General features: G+C 40.0%; 1 protein-coding gene across 5 annotated transcripts in view; it reads right to left on the bottom strand.

Moving 5' to 3' along the window:
- DOP1B (DOP1 leucine zipper like protein B) overlaps nucleotides 1–26556 on the bottom strand; it is an 89580-nt gene that overhangs the window by 14278 nt on the left and 48746 nt on the right. For 4 of the 5 annotated variants that reach the window (XM_039541836.1, XM_039541831.1, XM_039541840.1 and 1 more), the window contains exons 16-29: nucleotides 25666–25818; nucleotides 24444–24544; nucleotides 23496–23686; nucleotides 21184–22801; nucleotides 20812–20923; nucleotides 19541–19729; nucleotides 16803–16928; nucleotides 15077–15211; nucleotides 13018–13073; nucleotides 12003–12107; nucleotides 11844–11910; nucleotides 8939–9083; nucleotides 2424–2506; nucleotides 139–248 (exon numbers count right to left, since the gene is read on the bottom strand). In XM_039541836.1, the coding sequence (XP_039397770.1) occupies nucleotides 139–248; nucleotides 2424–2506; nucleotides 8939–9083; nucleotides 11844–11910; nucleotides 12003–12107; nucleotides 13018–13073; nucleotides 15077–15211; nucleotides 16803–16928; nucleotides 19541–19729; nucleotides 20812–20923; nucleotides 21184–22801; nucleotides 23496–23686; nucleotides 24444–24544; nucleotides 25666–25818 (3191 nt within the window). The remainder of the gene's footprint in view (nucleotides 1–138; nucleotides 249–2423; nucleotides 2507–8938; nucleotides 9084–11843; nucleotides 11911–12002; nucleotides 12108–13017; nucleotides 13074–15076; nucleotides 15212–16802; nucleotides 16929–19540; nucleotides 19730–20811; nucleotides 20924–21183; nucleotides 22802–23495; nucleotides 23687–24443; nucleotides 24545–25665; nucleotides 25819–26556) is intronic. The other variant, XM_039541851.1, reaches the window with a different exon arrangement.

The following is a 26556-nucleotide window of genomic DNA, read 5'->3' on the forward strand; positions in this document are numbered from 1 at the left end:
CCCTTTATAGTTTCCCTTATGCCCCCATGTTGGAAATGCATGAGGAATAAAGTTGAACCTTACAACATGCCTTGAAGATCAGATTAACATTTAGCATGATTTAAAGAAAATATAAGTATGTACAGCAAGGGCTATTACCTGTGATTGCGTAGATAAGGAAATACGTAATACATCAGGCGTGAAATTAATGGCACAGCTTTCTCTTTTTCATCACTACGGTAAACCATGTCCAAGAGAGAAGCAAGAACCTTCAGAAAACCAAAATCCCACATGTGACCAAATGCACCCCTGTATTCACACCCTACAGACTATTATAATAAATTTGTACAAAATATGCCTTGTGAGGTATCATTTGAAAACTAATAACTAGATGGTCAGTAACATCGTGGTGAAACAAATGTACTAACATTATATATAAAGTTATGAATGTAAGCTGAAATCATGACTGAAGTGTGTTTACCAGACAAGTCTGGGGAGTGGGCAAATCTGTTTCTCAAAGACACAGGACAAGCTGACACCTCTAGACAGGTGTAACCAAAGCTCATGGGCCAGGAAGGGGGCAGGAACAAACAGATTTGCATCTTAGCAAACAGCACAGCTCTTTCACCCCCCCCGACTCCTGGTCTCTGTCCACACAACCCGAAGGAACGTTCTCTGGGAACTCCTCTCAGGAAAATGTATTTCAAAGGGTGACTGGACTACAAAAGTGAGGGGGCAAAAACACCTCAAGTTCTCTCGCTATCCATCTCTCTTTCTTTCACCTAAGATGACAAAAGAACCAGCCTTTAGACTTTGGGGCCGGATCCTCAACTGAGAATTTGGTCAGCAATGTTACTGGGAGCATGTGGTAAGAATTTTATCTTGAACCAAGTCTAGTCTGCTAAGTTAAAACACTTCCTAGTGTTAAAACTTATCTTTATTTCTGTTTAACTATTTCTGACTTTAATGCTTTATACTTGTACTCACTTAAAAACTCTTTGTAGGTAAATACATTGTGTTATTCTTTAATTAAAACTAATCCAGGGTTGTTCATTGTGCAAGTAACTCCATTTAGGCTAGCAGAGTATTGTATATTAATTCCCTTCAAGGGGCAATGGACCTAATATATATGCACTACCAGAAGTGGGCTCTGCAGAACACAATTTTTTGCGGAAAATCCAGGACTGGGTGTGTGGTGGGGTCACCTTGCAAGTGATAACCAAGGCTTGTGGAAGCCAGAGTGTGACTAATGCGTGGCTGACAGGCTGCAGCTAGACAGATATTGGGTGTTGTCTGCATACTGCAAGGCTGTTTGTGAGCAGCCCAGGTGGGAGCTACAGCAGCAAAAGCATTGTGAGGCACTCAAGTTTGCGGGGAAGGGGTGACAGCCCCTCACTGGTCTGGATTGCATCCTGGAATGTCCTATTATATTAAGCTGCAATAGACACTTTTGGAGAGGGAGGAATGTTAAACTTCAGAAAAAGTCAAAAAGGAAAATGGTCTCACCTTCACTATCAAACACCAGAATAAACCCAACACCTTAGTTTAGCTGTATCAATTGTTAACCACTATACAGAGAAGAATGATAAGCATCTATCTTGTTAGCTCATATGCCTGACTCCTATAAAGCTTTATGAAGTAATGCTAAGGGACAGTTGTCATATAGGACCAGGACTCCCAGCATCCTTCCAAGTTCTGTTAAGGGAACTAAAAGGTAAATCTAACTTTGAGCGTATTAAATGTACATAAGGTGTGCTCTAAAAGCAATGGAAATGTATCTATTTTTACAGCTACAGAAGGCACTTTTAACTGCATATGTGCTAGCAAATACAGCAAATATGCTTCATTTCAGTGCTTGAATAATAGGTTATGAAATTACAACCAAGACCACGAGAAAAGAATAAGTGGGTAAATAAACATAACTGGAGGAAATGAATTCAGTACTAAGCATGAAACTTTGCATACGTTATAGTGAAAAATAATGGAAAATTACTCATAAGTGAGCTCTGTATTGAGCATAGATCAGAACATGTAGGGGACATGAATCACCTTGCTTGTGTACAGGAAATGTTACCTTACGGTCAAATTTGAGTTATGATTGTATAATGTATGTATGTAACCAACTGCAAAGGGCAAAGTGAAGTAATTGATTAGAAAGTGTTACATAGGAAACCGTAAACTGTATAAGTACACAAACAGCTAGGGTATAAAAACCCCACCAAATTGCAACAAAATGGGACCAAATCGCCAAAGCTGTCCCCAGGAAGGGTAAAGTATCAATCATTGCTTGTGTTCTGTATAGTCCTGATTAATCTTAGATGTATAGTCTTTGATTAATAAATTGATTGAGCTTGATTTGAGGTCTTGTTGATCAGTGATACAAATTGAATCCCTCTTACAATTTTGTCCTACTTAAGGAGATGTGTAGGAACTTTATATCTTACTTCTGCAAGAAGAGAGAGAGCTTGAACACTGTATATTGAGGGAGCAGAGGCTGACACCATTGAAGATGGTACTAGTGAAGCATCTGAAAAAGACAAAAATGTTTAATTTGCATTTTGAAGCAGAACTTATTGTGGAAAACCTGTAAGTTCAGGATTTGTTTGGTTCCCATCTGGCTTATACCTTGCATACTGAGTTGCAGTGAGGTATTGCTGGGAACCCTGCCAGCTCCCATAAGAACAGCCATACGGGGTCAGACCAAAGGTCCATCCAGCCCAGTATCCTGTCTGCCGACGGTGGCCAATGCCAGGTGCCCCAGAGGAAGTGAACCTAACAGGTAATGACCAAGTGATCTCTCTCCTGCTATCCATCTCCACCCTCTCACAAACAAAGGCTAGGGACACCATTCCTTATCCATCCTGGCTAATAGCCATTAATGGACTTAACCTCCATAAATTTATCTAGTTCTCCCCATATGCATGCCCACCCTTGATCTTACAGGGATTATACATTATCAGAGGGCGTATTCCTTCACCTGCTCACTTTCCTGGTCTTTCTCGCGTGAACAGAGAGCAACAATACCCGAAGTCCAAAGGTGCAAACAATTCAATGTTTACTGGGGTGAACTTCCAGCAAGCACGATTCCAGTTTCCTTTCTCAGTGTCCCCCTTCCCAGCTCTGACACCACAGAACCTTGCCTGTGTCCCTGTTCCCATTTCCCCCACCAGTCAGTGCTGCCTCCTGTTATTGGTGGAGCGGACAGTACCATCGGCCAGAGACAAGCACTGGTGAGTAGCACACCAATGGGGTCAGAGTTTACACACTGCAGCTGGTACTTGGAACTGGCAAGTGATGTGTTGACTGTGTAGCAATGTCCCTTTGTAGTATTGGGTCTGAGAGGATTGGGAATTTGAGATTGGTGTAAATCACCAGATCCTTGGGAAGGACACACTGAGGCCTAGCTGGAGGAGAGCTGATGGGAGTCTAGGGTCGAGACCAAGGGTTCTTAAACTGGGGGCTCCCCCCCGGAGGGGGGGTGCCAGGAATGTATTCTGGGGCCTAGGGTGCATGAGAGAAGCTTTAGGGGAAAAAAAATACTGCACATTTTACCACAGCAACAAATAAGTAGCAAAGCTGATTCCCCCAAACATATATCAGGTCCTCAGATATTGCTGTGTATTTGACGCTAGATGGTGTTGTGCCTTTTGACGGATTTCTGTTAAGTTTTGCATAGCATCATACAAAGTTGTTGCCATCTGTGCATTAACAGATGCAGTGTGTACATTTAATTGTAGACGTTTACCACAAGTGCAGTTTTGCTTTTGCTCTTATGAGAATGGATCATTGGCTCTGTTTGAACCAATGCCTTACTGTTTTAAATATTTAGTGAGAGTTGCATGTTTTCGTTTTTAAATTGTTATATGTACTTGTGTGGTGGAAGGGGAGGCATAAACTACTACAGACACAAAGAAGGGGGCCATGATCAAATAAGTTTGAGAACCAATGGTCTAGACAGATCCTCTGGTTTGAGTGTGGCAGTTTTCTTACAGTGCGGTACTGTCAGTATAGAGCAGGGACGTGCAAACTTTTTGGCCTGAGGGCCACATTGGGTTTTGGAAATTGTATGGAGGGCCGGTTGGGGGGGCATGGCCCACCCCCTATCTCCTCTCTCCCCCACTTCTCACCCTCTGACAGCCTTCCCCCCAACTCCAGGACTCCTGCCCCATCCACCCCACCCCCCTGCTCCCTGTCCCCTGACCGCCCTCAGAACCACTACCCCAGACCGCCCCTTGCCACCCCATCCAATCCCTCCTCATTCCTGACTGCCCACCCCCGGACCCCTGCCTCATCCAATCCCCCTTCTCCCTGACTGCCCCATTCAACCCGTTCCCCGCACTTTGACCGCCCTGACCCCTATCCATACTCCCCACCCCCTGATCACCACCCCGAACTCCCCTGCTGTCTATCCAACCCCCCCTGCTTCCTGCCTGCTTATTGCGCTGCCTGGAGCACCGGTGGCTGGTGGTGCTACAGCTGCGCCGCCCAGCTGGAGCTAGCCATGCCATCGCCACCATGCAGCACAGAGCACTGAGTCAGGCCTGGGCTCTGCAGCTGCATTGCCCGGCTGCCCAGAGCATTTGCGCCGGCAGTGCAGCATGCTGAGGCTGCGGTGGAGGGGGGCCCAGGAGCTCAGGGGCTGGGCAAGAGGGTCCCATGTGCCGTAGTTTGCCCAAGTCTGGTATAGAGGATGAACAATCCCTTCTGTCTCTGGGTGGTGCAAGGATCAGTCCTGCACCTTTCATAGACTGTTTTAGAGCACTGGTAGTTCCCAGTACTATCAATACTTGCCCCTAGTCCTTGTGAGCGCCAGATGCACCCACACCAGGGAGAAAAGTCTCATTTAATACTGAGGGGAAAGGAGAAGCAGACTTTAAAAAAAAAAAAAAAAAAGAGGACTTATGAGGCAATTTATCCCTGTTTTTATGCGGTTGTTCACCATTACCTTTGTTTAACTGAATCTTTGCACTTGTATGGGATTTTATTACACACACACACACGGCTAAAGTAAAGTTTGTGTAAAGAGCAGATGCTTAGCAGTTGTGGAAAGGTTTTGAAAGATGGCCAGCTGGGTTGGAAATACTGGGCTTGGAATGTGGCTTAATTGGAATGCAGCTGAAAAGATAAGAGGAAAGTCTGAAGAAACAGCCCCAATTATCAAGGATGGTTCTAAGCAATATTAGCAGATAAAAGGATTCAAGAAGTAGTGGCTATAGTCATGTAGGTTCAGTTTATTCAAGTATAAAAAAAAAAGAATGGTCTCTTCAGAGTGTTTGTTGCTAGTGCCTGTGTAGTAGAAGGATTTTATGTTTGTATTTTGTATAATTTAGAATGAAGGATAAATAAATAATAATAATAACGTAGCATGCATCAAATGTTTTGGTGTATGATTTGACCATATCCTGCCAGCCACCCTTTCTGAAAGCAGAAAGGAATGGCCTAATGGGCCATTAGTAAAGATACATCAGCCAAAATCTGTGTCTGAAGCTGATTTTAAAGGCAGTGATAGACCTTTAGAGTCACCACTTTATTGTAGGTTTAGCATTTTAAAATAAGTAAAAGAATACAATGATTGTTTTCTCCTGCATTTAAATTTGATGTTTTGGTTCAAATGTTATGTGTAAATTAATCTTGTTTTGTGTGTGAATGAGGAATGTGTGTGTTAGAAGAAAAGCATGAAGGCCATCACCGGACCAGATAGTCTAGGGAGAAACCGAGAACAGACATATGGGCGCCAGAAGATTGCAACACGCCCCTACTGAAATGTCAGAGGAGGACAGGTTGACAATGCTAAAGATGAGACAGGTTTCTATCAATGGGGAAAATATAGCTGTGATCAGAACCAGCCTGGGATAACTCCCTGAGACTTAATGAAACAACAAGATAGTTCTCCTCATCCTTTAAGAAAACAAGCACTCAAAAGGACAATAGATTACAGCATGATGGTGCAAAACTCATTGGTCCCAATGAAGGAAAATCACTATATAAACAGGGTGCCTTCCATGAAACTTTGGGTTTGTCCTGGCAAGACTTCCCCGGAACATCGTGTCGTGAACGACAGAACCTGGCTCCTACCTACCTGTGATCAACCTAGCTGGCCACTAGATTGATCCAGACTCTGGACTGGTAACTATAATTTTGTGTGTGTGTGTGTGTGTGTGTGTGTGTGTGTGTGTGTGTGTGTGTGTGTGTGTGTGTGTGTGTGTGTGTGTGTGTGTGTGTGTGTGTGTGTGTGTGTCAATTGTTGTATTTCCAATAAATGCGGTGTGTTGCCTTTTCCCCTGAAAAAGATCCTGTGTGCTTCTTATAAGTATAAGATGAGCCTATCCAGTTGGAGCCCTGTTGTAAGTAAGTATCTGATCGATATGTTACTGTATAGATGTGATAATTGCTTAGGCATTCAGGGCCCATTCGGAACAGCTATATAAATATAATTTGACCTCCGGAGTTAAAGGAATTTATGGTTAAATTGCTGTTGTGGTAGTATACCGTATTAATACATAAATAACTCTACCGCTTGCTGGAGGATTTTGATCTAGAGGGCACCAGTGCCAGAGAGGCGCTACACAGAGGCTCAAGTCAGTGAGATGGGGAGTGGAAGAGCCCAGAACCATATTGGGGGCCCATGACAGTTTCATTACATGCAACTGCCTGGTAGAAGGGAGAAAGGAATGGTGGATGTCACATTTTGAAGGAATGTATGATTCCCCAAGGTAAGTAAGTACCAGCTCTCGTGGGAGTTGCTAACTGGGAAGACCCAGGAACAGGCAGACAAGACCTGAAGCCCGGAATCTGGGTGCCCTGAACAATAGGGAACAAGGGGGGCATGAACCCCTGAACTAGCTAACTAAATTAACTAACAGCTAAGTAGCTAAAGATAAAACTGTTTACACACTATTTACAAAGTTCAAGTGGGAGCGCTAGAAAGGCTACTGACACAGAACGTGGTCTGGAACAGACCATGAAGAGGAGAAAGGAACTGGAGAGGCGGTCACTCTGTGACACCCTTTATGCCCTTGGTTCAGAGTATGAGGAGGGGTAGGGTACAGGCACAGACCAATGAACACTGCTGTAGTAAGATGAGGTCCTGAAACATAAACCCTTGGTATCAGAGGCCTGAACTAAAGTAATGGTCAAGACTTTGTTAACATAAAGCAAAGTTAAGTTGTGAGCCAGAGACAGGCCCTGCTCACAGAAGTTGGCAAGAAGGCAGCTGCTAATTGCACGTATACACATATCTAAAAGGTATCAAGTACTAATAGGATGAACATGTGCCAGGATGGCACCAGAACGTTCTGTACAAACACATTCCACAGAGATAATGAGGAAGAGGCTGGCCCATCCTAAAGACAGGGTCAAATATGATTGATAGAGTTGTTTGTTCAAATCAACATGTACCAGGAGACAGGCAGCACTCCAACACGTATTGAGGTACAGCCCCTCTGCATCAGGAGTGATGTGTAACTTGTTTGTACCTGTTTAAGAATGCATCCCTGAGTGGACGTCTTTGTCCAGCCTAGGGGGCAGTGGAGAACCCCGCCACTGACTGAGCTGGTCCATTGTCAGGGGGCACATATTCGTAGTATGTTCTGTACAGTCTGTGGGAAACTATTACTGTGCTTCATTTGACAATAAATCTGGCTGGGTGCCTTCGTACTTTATCGGAGTCTGTGGTCATTGGGGGTTCTCTTGGGGTCTGCCGTGTCAGCTACCTGTGCAGAGCCCGGGCAGCACACAGAGGGAACACATTCATGCAGCCAATTTATCAACATTGGATAGAGTAGAGCACCACGCTGGTGATGTCTGACAACAACTGCTATGGAAGAGTTTTCCAGCCTCAAGTGCATGTGCAAACACAGTGAGTACCCATAGGGACCAGCATTTGAAGAAGAATGTAGAATTTCCTCGATTTCTAAAGTTTAGCTTTCATTTAGAAAAAACTAAAACTGTATAATTCTTTAAAAAGGAATTTCCCCAAAATATTACAGTTATACCCTATTAACCTCTACTCCAAGTAGTTGTTTAAAAACTTGGTATTATAATACATCTCTCAGTAAGCAGCAATTCAATATATGTAACTAAAACAAAACACTAAAAAGTTTAACTTCTCAAACCTGGGTGCCAACTGTTTGGCTTCTAAATCTATGATAAAAAGTGTTTCAATTTTCAAAAGGTGCCAAGCACCCAAAGCTTATACTGACTCTTAAATAGCCAAGTCTGAAAATGCTGGCCTTACTATTTATAGAGCATTTTACTTCTCTCACTCTCCCCCAGGTGCTGCACGAACAAATCAATTCTCACAACTTTCACCCCTATAAGGTTGGTACGTATAAGACATTTTACAAAATGGAAGGAAGCGAAGAGGTAAAATGATTTGTTTGACTCCTTAGAGCGAGTGACTTGCAGAGCTGCAATTAGAACTCGGGTATTCCTGGTTTTCAGACTTGTTTACACCACACTAGAACAATGCTACCTCTTAAACGAGATTAGTCAAAAAAACTGGATTTCAGTATTATGTATGCAAGAAAAAAAATCACCCTCTTACAAATCAGAAAACTTACCGATTATGTTCAATAAATGGCAATATATTTTACCATTACAAAAGTGGTTTCTATGCACTTTTTGCCCTTATTTAGAAGGATGGTATATAAAATGTACTACACAGGTGTACCTTAATATTTCCCTCCAGTATAGTGCATGTAATGTACAGATACTGACTGAATGCCATTTAACATATCTGAATTTTTACTTAAATGAGAAGATAACATGCTCTTTTGGTGCACATTAGTTTTGTTTGTTTTTTAAATAGCAGTTCATTCTCTTTAGTAAATTTGTGGTATGATAAAAATTATTTTCACATGAGCACAAAGCCAGATTGTCACTAAACTTTATAATAAATGGTACAGAAAAGTGGCAAGAAGGTCAGAAGTGACACTGGATTCTTAAGAAACAACTTTACCATACAAGTCATCTTCAGCACTGGATTCAGCTAAAGAGATCTGAGGCTGGGCTTTCACCTCCAGGTTTCTGCTCAGCCAGCTAGTCTGTTCCAGGGAGGAACCAGCAACATTCCCCACAGCTTCCAAGATTTTTTGGGTCACCTCCTGAAAAGTAATCAATGCAACACTGTATCAGATGAAAGCTATTGGGACCTGGCCAGCCCAAGGATGTTTTTGTTTTATTTGGAAACTGGCACAGTGTTCTGTACCTGGTACCATATCTGTAGGTATATGGAAGTGAGTAACAAACAGAGCAGAGAAACATTTATCAGCACTCCACAGGTAGTAAAGTGTTACTCATTTCATTTGGTAGTAGGCATCAGGGCCGCCCAGAGGATTCAGGGGACCTGGGGTCTTCAGCAGCGGGTCCCGGAGCGGAAGGACCCCCCCGCCGCCAAATTGTCGCTGAAGACCCGGCACTAGGTCCTGGGGCAGAAGGACCCCCCCCCCCCCAGCCATGGGTCTTCGGGGAACTTCGGCGGCGGGTCCAGGAGCGGAAGGACCCCCACACCGCCAAAGACCTGGAGCGGAAGAAGCTCTGGGGCCCCGGGCCCTGCAAGAGTTTTCTGGCCCCCCCGGAGTGAGTGAAGGACCTGACTCCAGGGGCCCCGAAAAACTCTTGTGGGGGCCCCACAGGGGCCCGGGGCAAACTGCCCCACTTGCCCCCCCAGGCGGCCCTGTTAGGCATGAAGAAAGAAAGAAAGAAAGAAAGAAAAGCTTTGGGTTAGAGTAGATTCACGTACAGGTCTTAATCATACCTTTACATGGAAAAGTCATTATGTACATGTGTATGAATGCATACGCATCTGGGCTAAAACATTAATATAAAAGAAAATTCATCTATGATAGCAAAAAATACCTCACACTATAATTGATCTACTCTTGATGACTATCCTTATAATCACAACAGGAAGGGGGACTTTTTCCCTTTCGACAAACATTCTCTTTGAGTCAAAGATTAAAAAAGGGAGAAACAAGCAAACCATTTCAGTTTTTCACTTCCTGTGTAGATTGGCACACACTGAGCAGACACCAGACCAAGTCTGTTTAGAATCTCTTCATTCTTTCCACTTCCTCATTTGCTTTCTGGGCGTTTTAAATTTTAATGATTTACATCAGCAGTTTAGTAGAATCCAGGTCAAAGAAGGCATGGGTCTTGTTGCAGACTCTGCTGTATTTTCAATTTGATTGGTAATCCTATTGCTACCCTTACTCCCTCTGACAAGTTTCTTTTTTCTAGCTTGAGCCAGGCTAGATGATGAGTTTCTTCTTTACGGATCTTATCTCCCACTGCTTCTGTGGCCATCAGGATAAGAGTATTGTTGTTAATGAGATAATCAGGGTCCACACACACAAATGGTGAACAGGTTTGAATACCAAAGAATCCCAAAATGTGTGTCTCAACATTTTCCCTTATTTCCTTTGATGGGCATCTTTTTAGGTCACAAATTTGAAACATACTGGGGGATTATTCTTATGATAATTGCTAAATTCACAGGTTTCAACTCACTGTGTATTTCCCTGATTGTTCACAGTATGGACTCTTACCTGGTTCTCCAGATTTCCAGTCTTTTACCTGCCACATTACTATGTTTTAAGAAAGAGTTCTTGTCCCCTGAGGTTTCTTAACTTTGTCTCCTTGGAGGGCCACAGAATCCAGCTGATCAAGATATTTTTCAGTTCTAATGGAGCAATCATCCAGTGGGCTCAAATGAAGATTGCAAAGTATTCATTATACTGCATTAATAAGCAGTCATCTCTCAAAGACTTGCATGTTCTGAATTTGTTCTTCAGATTTCCAAAAAAATTGCACCAGTACCCTCTATTGTTCTTTAGGCTCTGAACCGTATGGCCTGAAAACCTGTCGGCTTTTTCCTTTCCCTTCAGCTACAGGGCCTTCCATGTGGTATTAAATTAGATGGGGATGTTGGTTACTTTTAACTGAGTGATTTAAGAGTGTTTTATTTTTTGGGAATTCATCTGGCCATATTTCAGTCTTCCCACTGTAGGGTTGGGCCAAACCCTACTACCAGCCTCATGTTTGAGCAACAGAGCTATTCACTGTAGGATGGAGACTCTGGTTCGGAAACTTCAGGTTTCCCTTCCAAGGCTGCCAGAAAAATCAGATAATTTCTTGATAATGCTGTAAGAAGCTAGGCATTCACTACACAATTATTTTGCTGGCCAGTTTATGAAGCAAAACTGGAGGAATTCACTCACATCTCTACCATATCTGCTGGGCAGCACAAGCACCACAATCACAGCTATCAGAAGGTTCACTTTTCAACATTTCATCTCAAATTCAGAGCCAAAGATGATTGTAACAAGTCTGTGGTGCTTGAGCTATCTTGGCAAAAGCAGAAACAGTAGGAGAAAAGAATCCGGCTCTAATCCTCATCTTGTTTCCATAATAGGTGAATGGATAAACAGTTGTTGAGATTGCCAAAGCCAACTAGGGGACACAGCTATACAGCTCCCATTGACTTCAATGGGAATAGTGCACCTAATTCTCCTACTTGGTTTTGAAAATTTCAGTGATAATGCAAATGAAGGGATGTGGTGACATCATCTTTGTGTTATGAATTTAAATCTAAAGGTTGACATCAAAAAAGACACCCAATCTGAACACAGCTTTGGCTAATCAGCATCTTGAGCCATGTTAGAACTTTATCAAAAATATACAATATCACTTGTTAGCTGGAAGATTATATTTTATGCATTCTCACACACTTATTTACTGTGTAAGTACCCAAACTTTCTCAGAGTATGCAGATGTTTGGACATGGAGTTGGTTTGGGCTAATCTCAGTTTAGAATGAAGAGTGTGGTGCCAGATTTGTGAACTAAAAGTGTGTGTATACAGTACCTGCAGGTCTTTTTGATCCTTTTTATTTTCCAGGTTAGGAGTTCTGGTCACAAAGTCATTCAGAGTACTATAGGAAAAATAATTCATTCCAAGTTAGTAATATGGACAGTTTTACTCAATCTATCAAATCAAACCAAACCATCTTGTTTTGTGCTATACCTCAGAAGCAGGAAATATCCAGGGGGAGCCAGGTTCAGTTGCACAGATTCCTTCAGCACTCCTAACAATGACTGAAAGTTCTCCTGCAGGGCTGAGACAGGAAGTCTGCCAAAAAACAAACAAAAAAAACACCATGCAAGTCTGATGTCAAACAATACATCAGCCATACACACAGATAGTGCTGGCTCTAGGAGCTTCCCACCAACTTTAGTCTTCTAGTTCTCCCCAAGTCTAACTACTATCCATTGTATTTGTGTCTAAGTACCACGATATCCTGTCAATGCACGATGACACTTACATTATCCTATCATTATATTAGTATGTTGATGTATTGAAGTCAAAACAGTACGCAGAATTGACTCAGGTTCTCCTGCAAACTAAAGCTAGGCTTGGAGCATATGGAATATGCCAGTGCTGTGAAAGAAGAGGGTTTCCATGAATGATATAACGAGGAGAAGGCTTTGCAGACTAAGATCCTAAGGTGTTCCATGCATACACCGCAATGTATGCTAAGAAGAGTTTTGATCACCCCCATGCTGTCTAACATGATGAATGCAGAGCACAAATTGGAAACACAAGGAGCCCTCCCTAAGAAAGCCTGGAAGGGAGATTAAGGAGGAGAAGTATCCATCCTTCATACACTTTTCCAGCTGCTGGGAACAGTGTTAGAGCTGGAGAAAGGTAATACAAAAATTTCAGCATAATGTCCTGACAACAGTTTGAGAAGCTTTCAGCATGCTGTTGTGTCTGTACATGATGACATTGTGTCATCATGACACAAACACCAATACATCAGTGCAATCACAGAACACCACGCCACACAGTAATCTTATGTCTGTCATTTGACAATGTAGTGGTTGTCCAGTTCTGCTTCATTAAGCACTGATAATGTAGAGTTTCCTGTGCCAAGCAGCTATGAAGGTCAAAGTAAAGCTAAAGTAATAATGCTAGCCGTTAGTTGCTGAAATAGCATTTGTAGGTAAATGGAAATCACTTTATGTAACAACCTAGTTACCTTTGAATGAAAGCATAGCTGAATTTCAGCACTGGGATATCCACTAGAGAAGATTTCTGAAAATAAAACAAGGAATTACGTTCTTGCTTTACAACAAAATGAAATTTAAGCTGTTAAAGGACTCAATGTTCCATGTGAGACTTTTTTCTTCTCCCCCCCCCCCGAGAGCAATCTATCTCCCAGTCTGAGACTGATAGACTGTGCCTTGTCTGTAGATATAGTAGGTAGTTCAGAGCTTTTGCTAGAAAAGTCTGGAATAAATTAAAAGATTAAATCCTTTCTGTCCACCAGACACATTCTTCCAAAGTTCTAGAAAGACTTATAAATGCACCTCTCTGCGTGATAACAAGGCTGGCTTAATTCAAAGCAAGCTTTGTTAAACAGCAGAATCACCACAGAAGCAACCTCACTACCTAGGATCACTGAAAGTCATTGTTATGCCAAACTGCTGTCATGAATCTGGGAAGTGAAGTTTTGTAAAAAGTTCTGAAAGCTACATTTCCTGCATAACCAGACCAGATGGCAAAGGTCTCTAAAAGTTATACTTACAATTTTAACAGTCTTATTTAATAAAAAGGAAGGCCCTCAAAAAGTTTTACTAATGAAACTACATCTCTATCCTGATAGAACGCGACCCGATAGAACATGAATTCGGATATAATGCCGTAAAGCAGCGCTCTGGGTGGGGAGCAGGGCTGCGCGCTCCAGCGGATCAAAGCAAGTTCGATATAACGCGGTTTCACCTATAACACGGTAAGATTTTTTTGGCTCCCGAGGACAGCGTTATATCGGGGTAGAGGTGCACTACTTAATGAGTTTTAAAAACACTCACTAGGATTGGATTTTGTTTAAAGCATGTTTTTTGTTTCTTAGGCAGGATGATTGTACCAATGTTAAGTATCTATTTCTGTTATGCTGAATTAGACACATACACACAATTGTACCTTAAGACACACACATTTACTCTTTCTAGGCATTTATTTTATGCAAGTTATTCAATTTTAAGGGAAATATTGGTCCATCATAAAACCTTGAAGAATTTTGGTGTCTGTTTTGTAAATTCTGTTTCAAATGCTTGCTCCAATGTTTCAATGGCTTAAGAGTACTGGGACATAGTTTAAGCCCCAAATTAAAGCGAACCAAACCTAATACGAAGAGAAATATGTTGATGTTTGTTAAGATTTCAATGAAAAGTTAAATTTTATTCAGATTTAAACAATCTCCAGAAGTGTATGGCGCCTAGACAGAGCAGCATTGTAGTACACGAGAACCAGAAAGTGAAGCTACTAACCAAAATACTCAGTTCTTATATTGCTCTTTTCTAGCTCTTTTCTTTCTCAAAGTGCTTGGCACATGTTTGATAATCTTGAAGGGAAACTTAAAATTTAAATTATCAAGAGTGAAATGCAAGAAATACAATAGGATAAAAAGGGAAAAAAATGGTAGATACTTAGAGTTCTTTCATTTTTGATAATCTGAACTATGAATTTAAATTAGATGGAGCCAGATCCTTGCGACTTGCCCTTCTGTATCCCAGAATGGAGTTGGGCCAAGGTGTTTTTTACACCGGAAAGGCCCTAGAGCAGCCTCAGGGCTGCTGTAAATTGCAATGGCAGGTAACCACCTCCCTACCCGCAGGCTGTTACAGCAGCTAGTGATCAGACAAACACAATGGGTCCCTGCCCGTGCCCACTTTGTGGAGGGCAAGGGGGCTGGAACCACTATACTCACCTTACGAAATCTGGAGATTCCTCTATGCTGGGAGAATGCACAAAAAGTCTGTTACACTGGCTTTACCTCAGCTTTGTGCTGCCAATGTAACAAAACAACCAACGACTACTCTTGTAAAATGAACATCAGAAACTGTATACACATTCAGTACACTTTTCACCAGGTACAGAATGTGAGGAGGAAACAAATTCTAATAATTACCAGTAACAAAAAAAGAATAATGAATGTTGAAAACCTCTCTCATATCTAATAAGGTTAGCAAAGATTTTTTTCAGGGACACCTTGGAAGAATGAAGACAGTAAAGCTGAATATTATTTTAACAGTTACCTCTTCGCCTTTGATTTGGGATGGTTTCTTGACAACTTCTTTTACCAGCTGTAATATAGTGTCAGTCTTCAGAGTGTTAAGTGCACACACTAAGTCCACAAGAATAAGCTGAGATGCACTAGCCACTGGAAGAATCTAAATGACACAAACGTCATTAAGTTCAATGTACCAGGGAATGATGGAGGAAAACAGCATTTCACACTATTAACCACATGCAAATATAAATATGAAACTCAAATAGGTGAAAAGGATCCCTGAGGGGATCAGAGTTTGGGTCTCATTCACTCTCTCTCTGACCTGCCCTGACAGGCTGGGAGCACAATGAGGCAATGCACTCAGACTAAGGCAGATTAGGAAGAGGGCTTGTACTTAGTAACCATGTTTGGCTCCAGAGGGAGCGACCTTTAACTTTCCTCCTCTGGAAAGGTTTCTGACCTGGTGCCTTGGACAGCAATGGAGGAAAACTGGAATCGTCTGGGCTCCAACAACTCAAAATGGCTAGGTATTAAAGTGCCGGACTTGGCTTGGTACATAGTGCTTACTGATAATTGTTCTTTGCATCTATGCGTGTAAGTGGAGCTCATCACCTTGGTATCCAAGAGCTTTTCCTTTGCAGTTGTTTCCAAAGCTGGTCAGAACATTTTCATCTAAATGTTTAGTCAAAACATGCTGTTTCAAAGCCAAAACATTTCATAGAGATTTATAGTTTCAATTACGTGTCTGCTGGAAAGGGTTTTGTGATTCCCGTGTGCTCTTTGTTCAAGTCTGACCAGAGAGAGAGAGAACGAAAAGAGAATTGAAAAGTTGAGCTTTTCAATCTGAATACAGCTATTTTGACAATTCCATTTTGCAAAAATGTTTTTGTTGCAGCGTGGAATGAAAAATGTTTAAACCTTGAAAGTAGTCACAAAAGAGAAAGCAGTCACTCTTTGGACAGATGTAGTTATTGAAATTTGGAATAAGGTTTTAAAATAAATTGTAATGTGCAGAATGAGAGTCTTGTTTTTTTAATTTATATGCAAACTAAAGCAATAGTATTTAATTAACTTTTCTATTTCCATTTCCAACACCAAGTATTTGACCGATGTAAATAAGTTCTACTATTTTATAAAAAATAAAATTACTTTTTCCAGAAAAGTGGAAGCCAGTAAGATTATTTTTGTCATGGGAAACTTATTGCAAGAAAGATAAAATTCTTTATCTTGCAATAAAAATGGTTTAAGGCATTTAATATTTAATTGTTTAAGATACTGAAACCCCCCCCATATAACTCTGCAGATATAAAGTTAAATGTGTAAAAATTCATTGATGAATCTTCCTCAGCAGCAGGCTGGCTGGCGAGACTGACACCATGACTTCTTCCCCATCAAACGAAAAAGTCCTCAAGTTGTCACAGGCTGTGTTACAAAAGTTGTGCCCCAGACAACTGGTCTCTTAATTATCTAAGTAAAATATTTTCTTCTTTCAGTATCTTCAACATGCAAACACATTAAAATCTTTATTTTTCCTATTTTGATTATATTTGTTCCATTTATTTATGGTCTTCACATTTTAAATTTTAACCATTATATTGAATTCAAATTCTTATCTAATGGCTTGTCTTTGTCACTTGTACAACGAAAACAAACCAAAAATGTGAGGGTCTTCCTAGTTTTACTACGAACAAACCTCTGTCTTTTCATGAGAAATAAAACTATCATATGAATTAACATTTCTTTAACTTCACCTTTATTTTACTTTGATTCTTATGAGCTTTTTTGCTGTTCCACACTGCTGCTACTGCTGATATTAACTGGACTCCAAGCTGTGGTGTCAGTGGATTCAAGAAATCTAAAATTTTATTTTTTATCGTCTATAAAAAAAGATGAATATGTTATTGCTTATCTCAAATCCTGGAAAGCTAACAAAAACATATTTTTCATCATGCATATTCTCTGCCCAATCACTGTTCGTACACAGTACTTCCTCATTATTATTAATCGAGATCTGTAAAAGAAGTGGGGGGAGGAGGAAACTAGCAGTATATATAGAATGACAAACATAAAATATTTGAGAAGGAGTAGAGAAATGGATGACAATTTAGCAAAGGAGGACAGGATGAGGAAATTCGTGAGGAAGGCAATATAAGAATTAATGGAAAAGTGAGTTTTCAAGGAGGGAAGAAAGGATTTGAAGGACATGAGAAGAGTGATAGGGCCAGCTTGGCCGAGGAGTGAAAGGCTATTCCAAGAAGAAAGAGAATATACATTAAGATACTAAGTGCTATGTTTAGAGGACAACTGGAACACTAATTTTACATTTTCTCATTTGCTTCAATGGACTCTTTGCTGCCTCCTTCTTGTAAGGAGTAAAAGATCAAAGAGTATAAGAGCTCTTCAGTAAATCGGATGTTTGACTCAGATTCTCAATTCTTCTGACCTAAGTGGCTTATTGAAAGAAAAAATGATTCAATCTTCTTTGTGTAAATATTATCAACATCAATAGCTAAGCAAAAATGAAGTAAAGAAAACAAAGGATTATACTCCAATCTAATGATCAACTACCACAATTGTCTAAAAATAAAACAAATCAATGAGTTAAGAAAAGTATTAATTTAATATTAATATTAATTCTGTGGGGGTATGTAAGGGTCAAGTAAAGACCTGGGTCACCGCTATCATGGTGATGGGGAGTAAGGCACAGGCAAGCACTATTTCTTCCCTTGATAGATAAACCTGCCATCCTTTTCCCTTCCTTTCTGCTTGTAAAGGATAGATAAGCATGGCAGCTGCATAAGGAATATGGTTTGAAGGATACTCTGTGTGGGAAAAGTGTTATCTCCCCACTTCCTTCTTCTCCCAGCTACATAAAGGAGTTCAGGGTCATGGCCCCTTCCTCCCTCCCCTGTGAACTGCTGATTAAGGGAAATTCTGGCTACAATTACTGCAAAGAAATGTATCTTCAAGGTAAAAATGTCTGTATAATATGCTTAATGCTGTAAACAGTAAATGGGGTGGGTATAATTCTATTCAGTATATAGCTATTAATATTCATTATATGGGCGTTCATATTATTAAATAAGGGTTTTGGGGGCGTTGTAGTAAATGTGGGTATTTACATATTAACTTAGATAGAAGTGTCATTTGATTAATTCGGGGCTTACTCGACAATTGAGTCGAGGGGAACAAGTACTGCAATAAAGAAATCCATTTACTCAATCCACCTCTGGGTCCTCCTGCTCCTTCTTTCCATCTCTAACAAACTCGTCAGTTAGTTCATTGAATGAATACAGTAAACAAACAAACAAACAAACAAACTGTACAAATCCAAAACAAACCTCCAAGGAGGTAGCTGTCTGGTTATATCCCCCACTAAAAACAGAAACCCCATTGCTCCCACAACTTTCACTCATGGCAATATATACTCAAAAAGGAAAACACACAAAATTGGTTTCAAGCAAGTTGCCCACGCCCCCCCAGTGCGGTAGACAACCACATCAATGTCTAATGGAGGGCCTCAACAGGCCCACAAAAAAGAAGTAATTGACAACAAAAACACAGCTTTTCACCCAAACTTCTCATTCACCCTCCAATATTTCTTAAAATAAAATTTAAATAATATGTATGACAAACTGTCACATCATTCTTCTGCCCACAAAAGATTTGGGAAGCTGGCAGTTACCGGCTGACCAGGTGAAAATTCAGAATGGTTTCACTGGGCAAAGTTCACAGCTCATTCAAGAAAATAAAGACTAACTTCAATACAATCATTTAAAATTAAGATAAATTTATACAAACTCTATTTCTCGTACACACTACTTATCTTACCAGTGCCAGCTATTCAAAAACGAGTGTAACAGAGTGTAATATTAAAGGGCAAATATGCAACGTGCTGTCTCACTTTTATGATGTCATCAGCTTCAAAACTCAAATGTTGATTTATATGGCAAAATCTCATTATACTTCATAACAAAAGCAGAATGAATTCTAAATACTTAAGTAAATGAAAGAGCACGCATAGCTCAAGTTCACTCCAGACAAGCCACAAACTGTGTTCACTTGCATCTCTCATACTCATTAGGACAGTCGGCTTGTTTCTGGGTTGCAGTGTTTTTATTTTGTTTTTGAAAGAGTTAAGAAAACAAAAACAAAGAGAGGAAGAGGATTTAATAGAGGGGTGAAAAGCATATGTATGGGGAAAAGGGGGCAGAAAAAAAAGTCACCAAAAGGCAAATTAATTTTATACAAATGGGGCATCAATTTAGGTTTGGAAATCTGGCACTTTGTAACTGACTTGCACAAAAGGTGACAACCCTTTTATAATAGGGATTCTGCACCTTTGACCAGGAACATTCTCTGCAGCCTATAAATTTCAGAAACTGTAAAACTACTTTGCTGTTTCAAGAACGGCAAAACCATATACAAGAACTTTCCAGAAAGGGTAATGGGGGGCAGGGGAGAAAGAGTGCTTGGAAAGGATTCCTACTTTGGTTGCCTTAAAGTATACTGAAGAAGATCCTTTGGTTGCCCCAAGAAAGTCAGTTGGTCTTTTTTGAGAGTCTTCCTTTTTTATAACACTCCAAAGAAGGGCCATTGTGTTAACAATACGAGGCAATTCTTCCAAAATGGCATTCCTGGCATTTCTCAGGTTTGCGGGGTCAGACATAGGGGACACCTAGGAAAACAGAAATATCTATATTAAACAACATACTCTGTGGACAAACGCTCAAGTATATGCAGATTCATTCTTAACATTGTTACACAATCTTTAGTGCAGACATCTGCTTTCCACCCAAGAAGTCTTTTGTAATAATAATTTTGCAACACACTAAATCATTCAGCTGTTCTGTTTATGAACTTTATTATCACTTACAGAATGGGTAAGTATGTGTAACTAGAGTATAACATTCTACTTATTTTGCTTTTGATTGAAGAGTTCATTTCTCTATTTGAGGCCATATTCTCTTCCAATACATGGTGCAAACTACATATCTCCATTTTCCACATAATTTGTACCAAAAGAGTGTGAAATGCACTCTCATATAGAATACATGCCACTAATATTCTCCTGATTATTTAGTCTATGGAAACTTTCCAGTTAAACAAATGAAGTAAAGTAACTTGGGAATAGAGCCACAAAATGCATGAGTATTTGAGTGGGGAAGACCAAATTAAACTTGTTCTGGTTTTGCAATACAAGAAAGAAAAATGATGCGTAGAGTTGTCTGCAGTGTGGTTTTTAAGATGTACAAATTTTGTTCACTCACACTTTGATTTAACAGCATACTGATTATATTTATAAATGTAAAATTCATATTTTCCTAGAGAAGCTCTTGGAAGAAATGACCTTTTACTGTATAGCTTTTTTGACAGCATGACACTTGCCTTTCTTTCTTCATACAAATAACTTCAGAATATTTTAAAGAGAATACTGTATTTTTCCCATAAATGAGTAGCATCCAATATTCCAAATATATTTATTGTCAGCACACACTGAGCTGGGATGAGAGAATAGTTACCTTATCTGCGAGCAGAGGGTTCTCCTCTACACAAGCATGTTCATCTTCCGACATGCAAGGGGATTCTGCTATCCCTATAGTAACAGCCTCTCATTTCTGGGCCCATAATAATAATCGACATTAATGGTCATGATTCAGCCAAGAACTTAAGTATTTTGCTGAATTGAGGCCAAATTGTCAAACGTACGGTTGGCATTTGGAGACATATCTACTGAAATAATAAGAAGCAGTTTGCTACCTTTTTGGTTTGATTAGGATGATCCAAAAGGCAAAAATGACCAATGGTTGTTAAGCCTTCCAAAAGTGTCAGAGGATAATCTGGTGTAATGTTCTCCCTTTTAGAAGTTACGCTTTGGAGAAGAACACAAAAGTTATTAATAGTACAACTGGATATTTTCATTCTTTACATGACTACTATGGTCAAAAGAGTATATGGTTCAATGTTCTAACTGCTGAGGTATCAGAAAGCAAAGTTTCTAAAATAACTATTCAGACAAAAAGGTAATTTTAGAATACTTTAGACAATAGTATGAGGTTTGAGAAAATAAGCACTTAACTATTCGGTACAAAGTACTTATATCAACATCAAAACTGCATTTAAGAATCTTACCTCACAGACATCTTCACAGTTTCATTTTCATACTGTTTAACAAGTTCATCCAGGTTTTTACATATCTGTATGATAAATGGTGCCACAGTCCAGCCTAAAGATTTCCCAAAGTATGGCAAAGAATGCGTGACTAAACCTACCCAAGATGGATGCATCCCATAGCCATACTCTGGCTGCAAACCTCTAACTACAGCGGAGACAAATAATCCTTGTGAAGTTATGGGGTGTGGATGCACATACTGCATTGCACTAATAGCCTGCTGGAAATTAAGAGCCTGTTGCCATTCCTTAGATAGGTCTGGCTTGTTCTCCTGTTCCTCATGTGTCTGTCCAAGATGGTGCTCCAAGACAATCAATATTTGCAAAAGCTTCAGCAGCTCAATCTGAAGGGGATGTTCACTCCATATCTGATCTTGCCCAAAATTGATAAGGCTTTCTTCAAAGAGGCTCTCTTCGATGACACTATTAGTTTTATCAGATGTCATCAGTTCATACCGTTTTTGACTTGTATACATAGAAGCAGACAAAGAAAGAAGAACAAACTCTTGAATTTTGCATCTTCCACGCAAGTTGTGTATAAACTCGATATTCTTATTTTCTGCTGACTTTGCCATTGTAGCCAGCTGCGCCATCATTCTAATCAAGACTTCTACACTTTTAACTTGGACATCTCTGTTGCCAAGCACATCTTTGTGGGTTACCTTCAAGTAACATGGATAGTAAGAGCGCAGAAAACTCAAACAGAGGTAAGTCAGCAATTCTATTAATAAAGAATGGGGACACATGGTTGGTGACTGAGTCTGAAGCTTACCATAAAAGCTCTGTCCCACAAGAGTTTCCTGGTGTCGGGCTAGAAGATTATAGATGAGATTTAAGTGAGCTGTAGAGCTCGTATCCATGCTAGTACTGGCAACAGCTTCAATAAATTCTTTAGGGTTTGTTTTGAGTACTGCCTCTAGCACAGAAAAAGCATACAAAACCCTCTTGGAATCATAAGGCTGAAAATACAAGAGAATGTGTTTAAACAGAGCCTCTATCATCTCTTGTTTTTCTTTCTGCTGCTTGAGCAGCCTAGAAGTTGTAATTGCTTGGAATTCCAAGTCCACTTCCTCATCACTTGATAATGATTCTGATGCTTGAGTTTTCTCAGAGTCTGCACGCACAAGATTTAACATAGTACTGGATTTGGAGCCATGAAGAGGGAAAGTATTAGATGAACTAACATTCTTCATGTTTTCTCTGCAGTCGGTTGTCGCTCTATAGTTCTCCTCATTGCTTATCTCCTGTGGATCCAGAGAAGGAGAAAAAGATGATGTATTTTCACTATCATTATGTCCTGTGCTGGTATCTGCTGATTCTGTGTGTTCACTGTTATCATGATCACCACCGGTATCCGGCTGAGGTTCTGTACAGTGAGATGGTTCATTTTCAGATCGTCCATTTTTCAGCTGAGATGCCTCTGGATCAATTTCCACTTCAGCCCAAATAGCTTCCCTGTCCACGGTTGTAAATTGGCTCAGTGGTATGTTTTCTTCAGAACTGCTTTCATGTAGCTCAGAGGCTCCCAATGACTCTTTGAAAGAGGCACTTTTCTTGCTAAACCAATGATTTAAGTCTTCTGAAAAAAATATGAAGATTTCAAAAAAATCAGTGTTTATTATTGCAGTTGTTAATACATTCAATAGCCTTTATGCTGAAAGACAAACTATAAGAGAAAATGTAATGGTGATCAAGTAACTGACTTTATATTGAAGTTAATCGTATTTATGCCAAGGAAATAATTTAATTGAGCAGTTATGTTTTATGATGGAATTGTACATGTCAGAGATGATATAAACCTTCTCAGACTGTAAACCCTTTGGGACAATGACCATATCTACTTCTATAATTGCATAGCGGCTAGCACAAGAGACTCCCTCTGAGTGCTACTATAATGTAAATAGCGAGAATGAGGATGATTGGCAAGTCAATTAGATAGCAAGCAGATAGCTGGATTAAAAAAGCAATTCAACTATTTGGCGGTTTAGAGCTTCTTTTGCTGAAATGCTGACCCAAAATAAGATACTAATGGGTGTTATACCTTTGAAAAGATATGACCTACTCCATAATTGTGTTTAAGCATTATTACAGGTGTAACTGAGAAGAGTGATATATGCAGCTGGCATTGCTGCTTACAAGATGACACCTCAAACTGATGAGTATGACACCAAAGGTCAAAGACTGGCTTAAAATGGAGTCCAATGGAGTAATGTGACTAACTATTAATTTACTTGACTCAAATGGTTACATTTTCAGTCTGAGAGCAGTTTTACCTGCTGAATTCTTCTGTTTGATGCAATGGATGGATGTGCGCTGTGTCTTTGGATGAAGAAGAAGCAGTAGTACTGGCTCAAGAATTCGTGCAACATCATTAAGCGAGAGAGCACGTATTAGCCAGCCCTGTGCTGCAGCACCAATTGCACCATCTGAACAATTTAGACTGTCCAGTACCACAAACAGAGATCTGAATGGAGAAATTGCAAAGAAGTAGTAAAATTGCAAGCCCTCATTCACAACACATTTTTCGACTCCACTCCTGCCAATACTTGCCCATGTTTTAGCTTTACTCCTGATAGTAATTCCAATGCCCAGTAGTGGTGTCACTGAGTTCAAAGTCAAGCACATATGTTTGCAGGAGCAAGGCAAAACATACTATGTGTGTGTATACTGCACATAAGCTACCTGCAATTAGAGAATGTTTTTATAATATCCTCTTCTACTTCATAAGGGTTGAAATTTTTGGCTCATAATTTATAAGACTGAGGAGCACGATGAGTAACATACCACCTTTGGATTGTTTTAACAATATTTTGAATGTAGCTGCTTTTGCTGGGCCCTTTTATCCTTTTCTAGGGAAATGCCCCACCTTCTTGATGTAGAAAGCCACTCCTGTTATAAGGTGGGGCCTCAGCTGTTCACTCCTTGCTGAAAACATGGAAAGCAACTCCCAGCAGAGACTTCAAACTCCTACTCCCCTTGGATCACCCTCCAAACAAACCAAAAAAAAACCCCAAACCACAGCCCAAGTACTTTATTACTTGCTATGAGAGAGTCTTACCAACACAAATAGAGTTTTTATTTTTAACATAAAAATAAATATCTGACAGCCTTACTTTGGTTCATATGACTGTCCAGGACATGTTTTTTCTTGCAAAAAAGTGTAATTTAACTAAATATAGTTATATAAACATTAAGCTAGGCAAGTTAAAGTACAGCAATACCTGTCAAAGGATCGATTGTGGGAAGTGACTCTGCTGCCTTGGATTTCTCTGGTCAAATGCCATATCACAGAGAATCTGAAAAGTGCCTCCAGTCTTGTCCCCTTTACAGAAGGAAAAAAGAAAAGAAAAAGAAAAATTAAAAAAAGACAGGAACTTTTTTATTTTGTGATAAACGTAGTAAGTTTAGTGAATTTAAAAGGCTCTAGTTAAAAACAATGCTTATTGCATAGAGGACTTCCAAAATCTTAAAGACTTCTGCACCTGTTTTTCATTTCTAGCTAGGATTAACACACAATACCATTTTCTTGCCATGCACTCACAACCCAAGGCAATCAAAACAAAAAAAGCACCTAGTGCACAAAAAAAGCTGATGATTTCAAAAAAGACATGTTTGAAATTCACATTTACAATATTTTAATCTCTTGAGTTATTGGGGGCTGGATGACAAAGTAGGGTGATATGAAGGGACTGTTATTAGTGGGCAGACCTTACTGAGGATTTATCATCCCTGAATATGTATAAGAGTCTAAAATATAGGTTTCCAAACTCTTGACTATTCAGATACCCACAACCCCTGTATGGATCCTAATATATAACAAGTTTCAGAATTGTGAGAGCAGATATATAGAGATATAGCTATATATAAAATGAATCATAGAAGGTTTAAGACATCGGTTATAGATTAGCATCATGGTGCGACCTTTTATTTAACTTACATGTTAGCTGTCAGAAAAAACTAAAAGAACTGATCGATCTTTAAGACAGGGAAATGAAATTGATAAAGGGAATCTGCTCATTTTAAATATAGTTTGACTATTGCCTGGTCTAAGAGCCGTTCAGTGCTGTCTCTGACACAGGATCAAATGGCGTATCAGGACATAAAGTTGAGAAGAAAAAGTCAGTGTCCAGCCCAACTTGTTTTCAGACTTACCGATGGATCTGGAAAATACTTAGAAATGCTGTGAAGGACTGCTAATTTTGGAGACTCTGTGATTTTAGGGAAAACGGATAGCATCCAATGACTAAGATGGGTCCTATGATGATTCAATCAGAGACTCTGAGGGAATGCGCCACAGGGAGAAGTGAGAGATTTTCAACTGTGGTCTCCAGAGAAGCAGGGGTTGAGAAGCCCTGAAGCTGTGCGGCCAGGGAGCTGAAGGTTGGCTGGAGCTAGAGGTAAGACACTACAATAATGAGGCAGCCTAGGAAATACAGGACTTACTTTATCGTGATCCAATAGTGTATGACAAATAATATCTTCACAAATATTAGCTGATGGAGCCAAGCAATGCAGTCTATAGAATAGCTCCACACAGGTAATGTGGTGCTCCCTTGTCTCTTTGTTCAGCTGATTCCAAAGTACATGAGCCACTCTCTAGGGAAACAGATAAAATAAAAACTGTACCACTCCCACTGGTTTAAAAGCTTGGTATAAAACACTGAAGTGTTCTGTATTTGTGAAAAGCGTAGTTCATATTTTCCTATCCTGCATATTCTGGTCTGCATATATAGTCTGTTGGTCTATAAGGTGCCACAGGATTCTTTGCTGCTTTTGCATATTCTCAGTTTAGGGACATGCAAGAGGCTGATTCATAAATCCAGAATTAGGGGAACACAATAGCACTATCCTGGAATTGCAATCAATTCATGAGTGTGCACTAACGGGTGAGGAAAGCAGAGTTCTGCTTCCATTTTTAACTTTAATCCACACCCCAAACATGCATAATTCAGATGATGTAAACAATACCAAAAATTGTAACACAAAAGCGGCACACAGGTAAGAAATGGAACACTGGGATAGTTTTACCACTTTGGCGTACAAAGAAGAATAAGGTTGAAAGAAGTGGTAATGTGATATAGCCATCTTTGCCTCACACGACTAAACAGTAGCACCCAATTAAAGTTTAAAAATTGAATTTAGAATATTCCCCCACCCTCTGCACTTTGTTTTAAAAAGTAACTAGCTGCTTAGACATGCCCTTCTCCTTCCAGCTAAGCCTCTCAACTGCCCTTCACATTAGCTATTACAAAGAGTTGAGAGTTGACCTTGCACGGAAGCAGAGAGAAATAGTAAGATAACCCTACAGCTGTCCTTAGAAATATTCCTATAAAT

Source organism: Mauremys reevesii, linkage group 1, assembly GCF_016161935.1.
Source record: "Mauremys reevesii isolate NIE-2019 linkage group 1, ASM1616193v1, whole genome shotgun sequence".
Taxonomy (NCBI): Eukaryota; Metazoa; Chordata; order Testudines; family Geoemydidae; genus Mauremys; species Mauremys reevesii.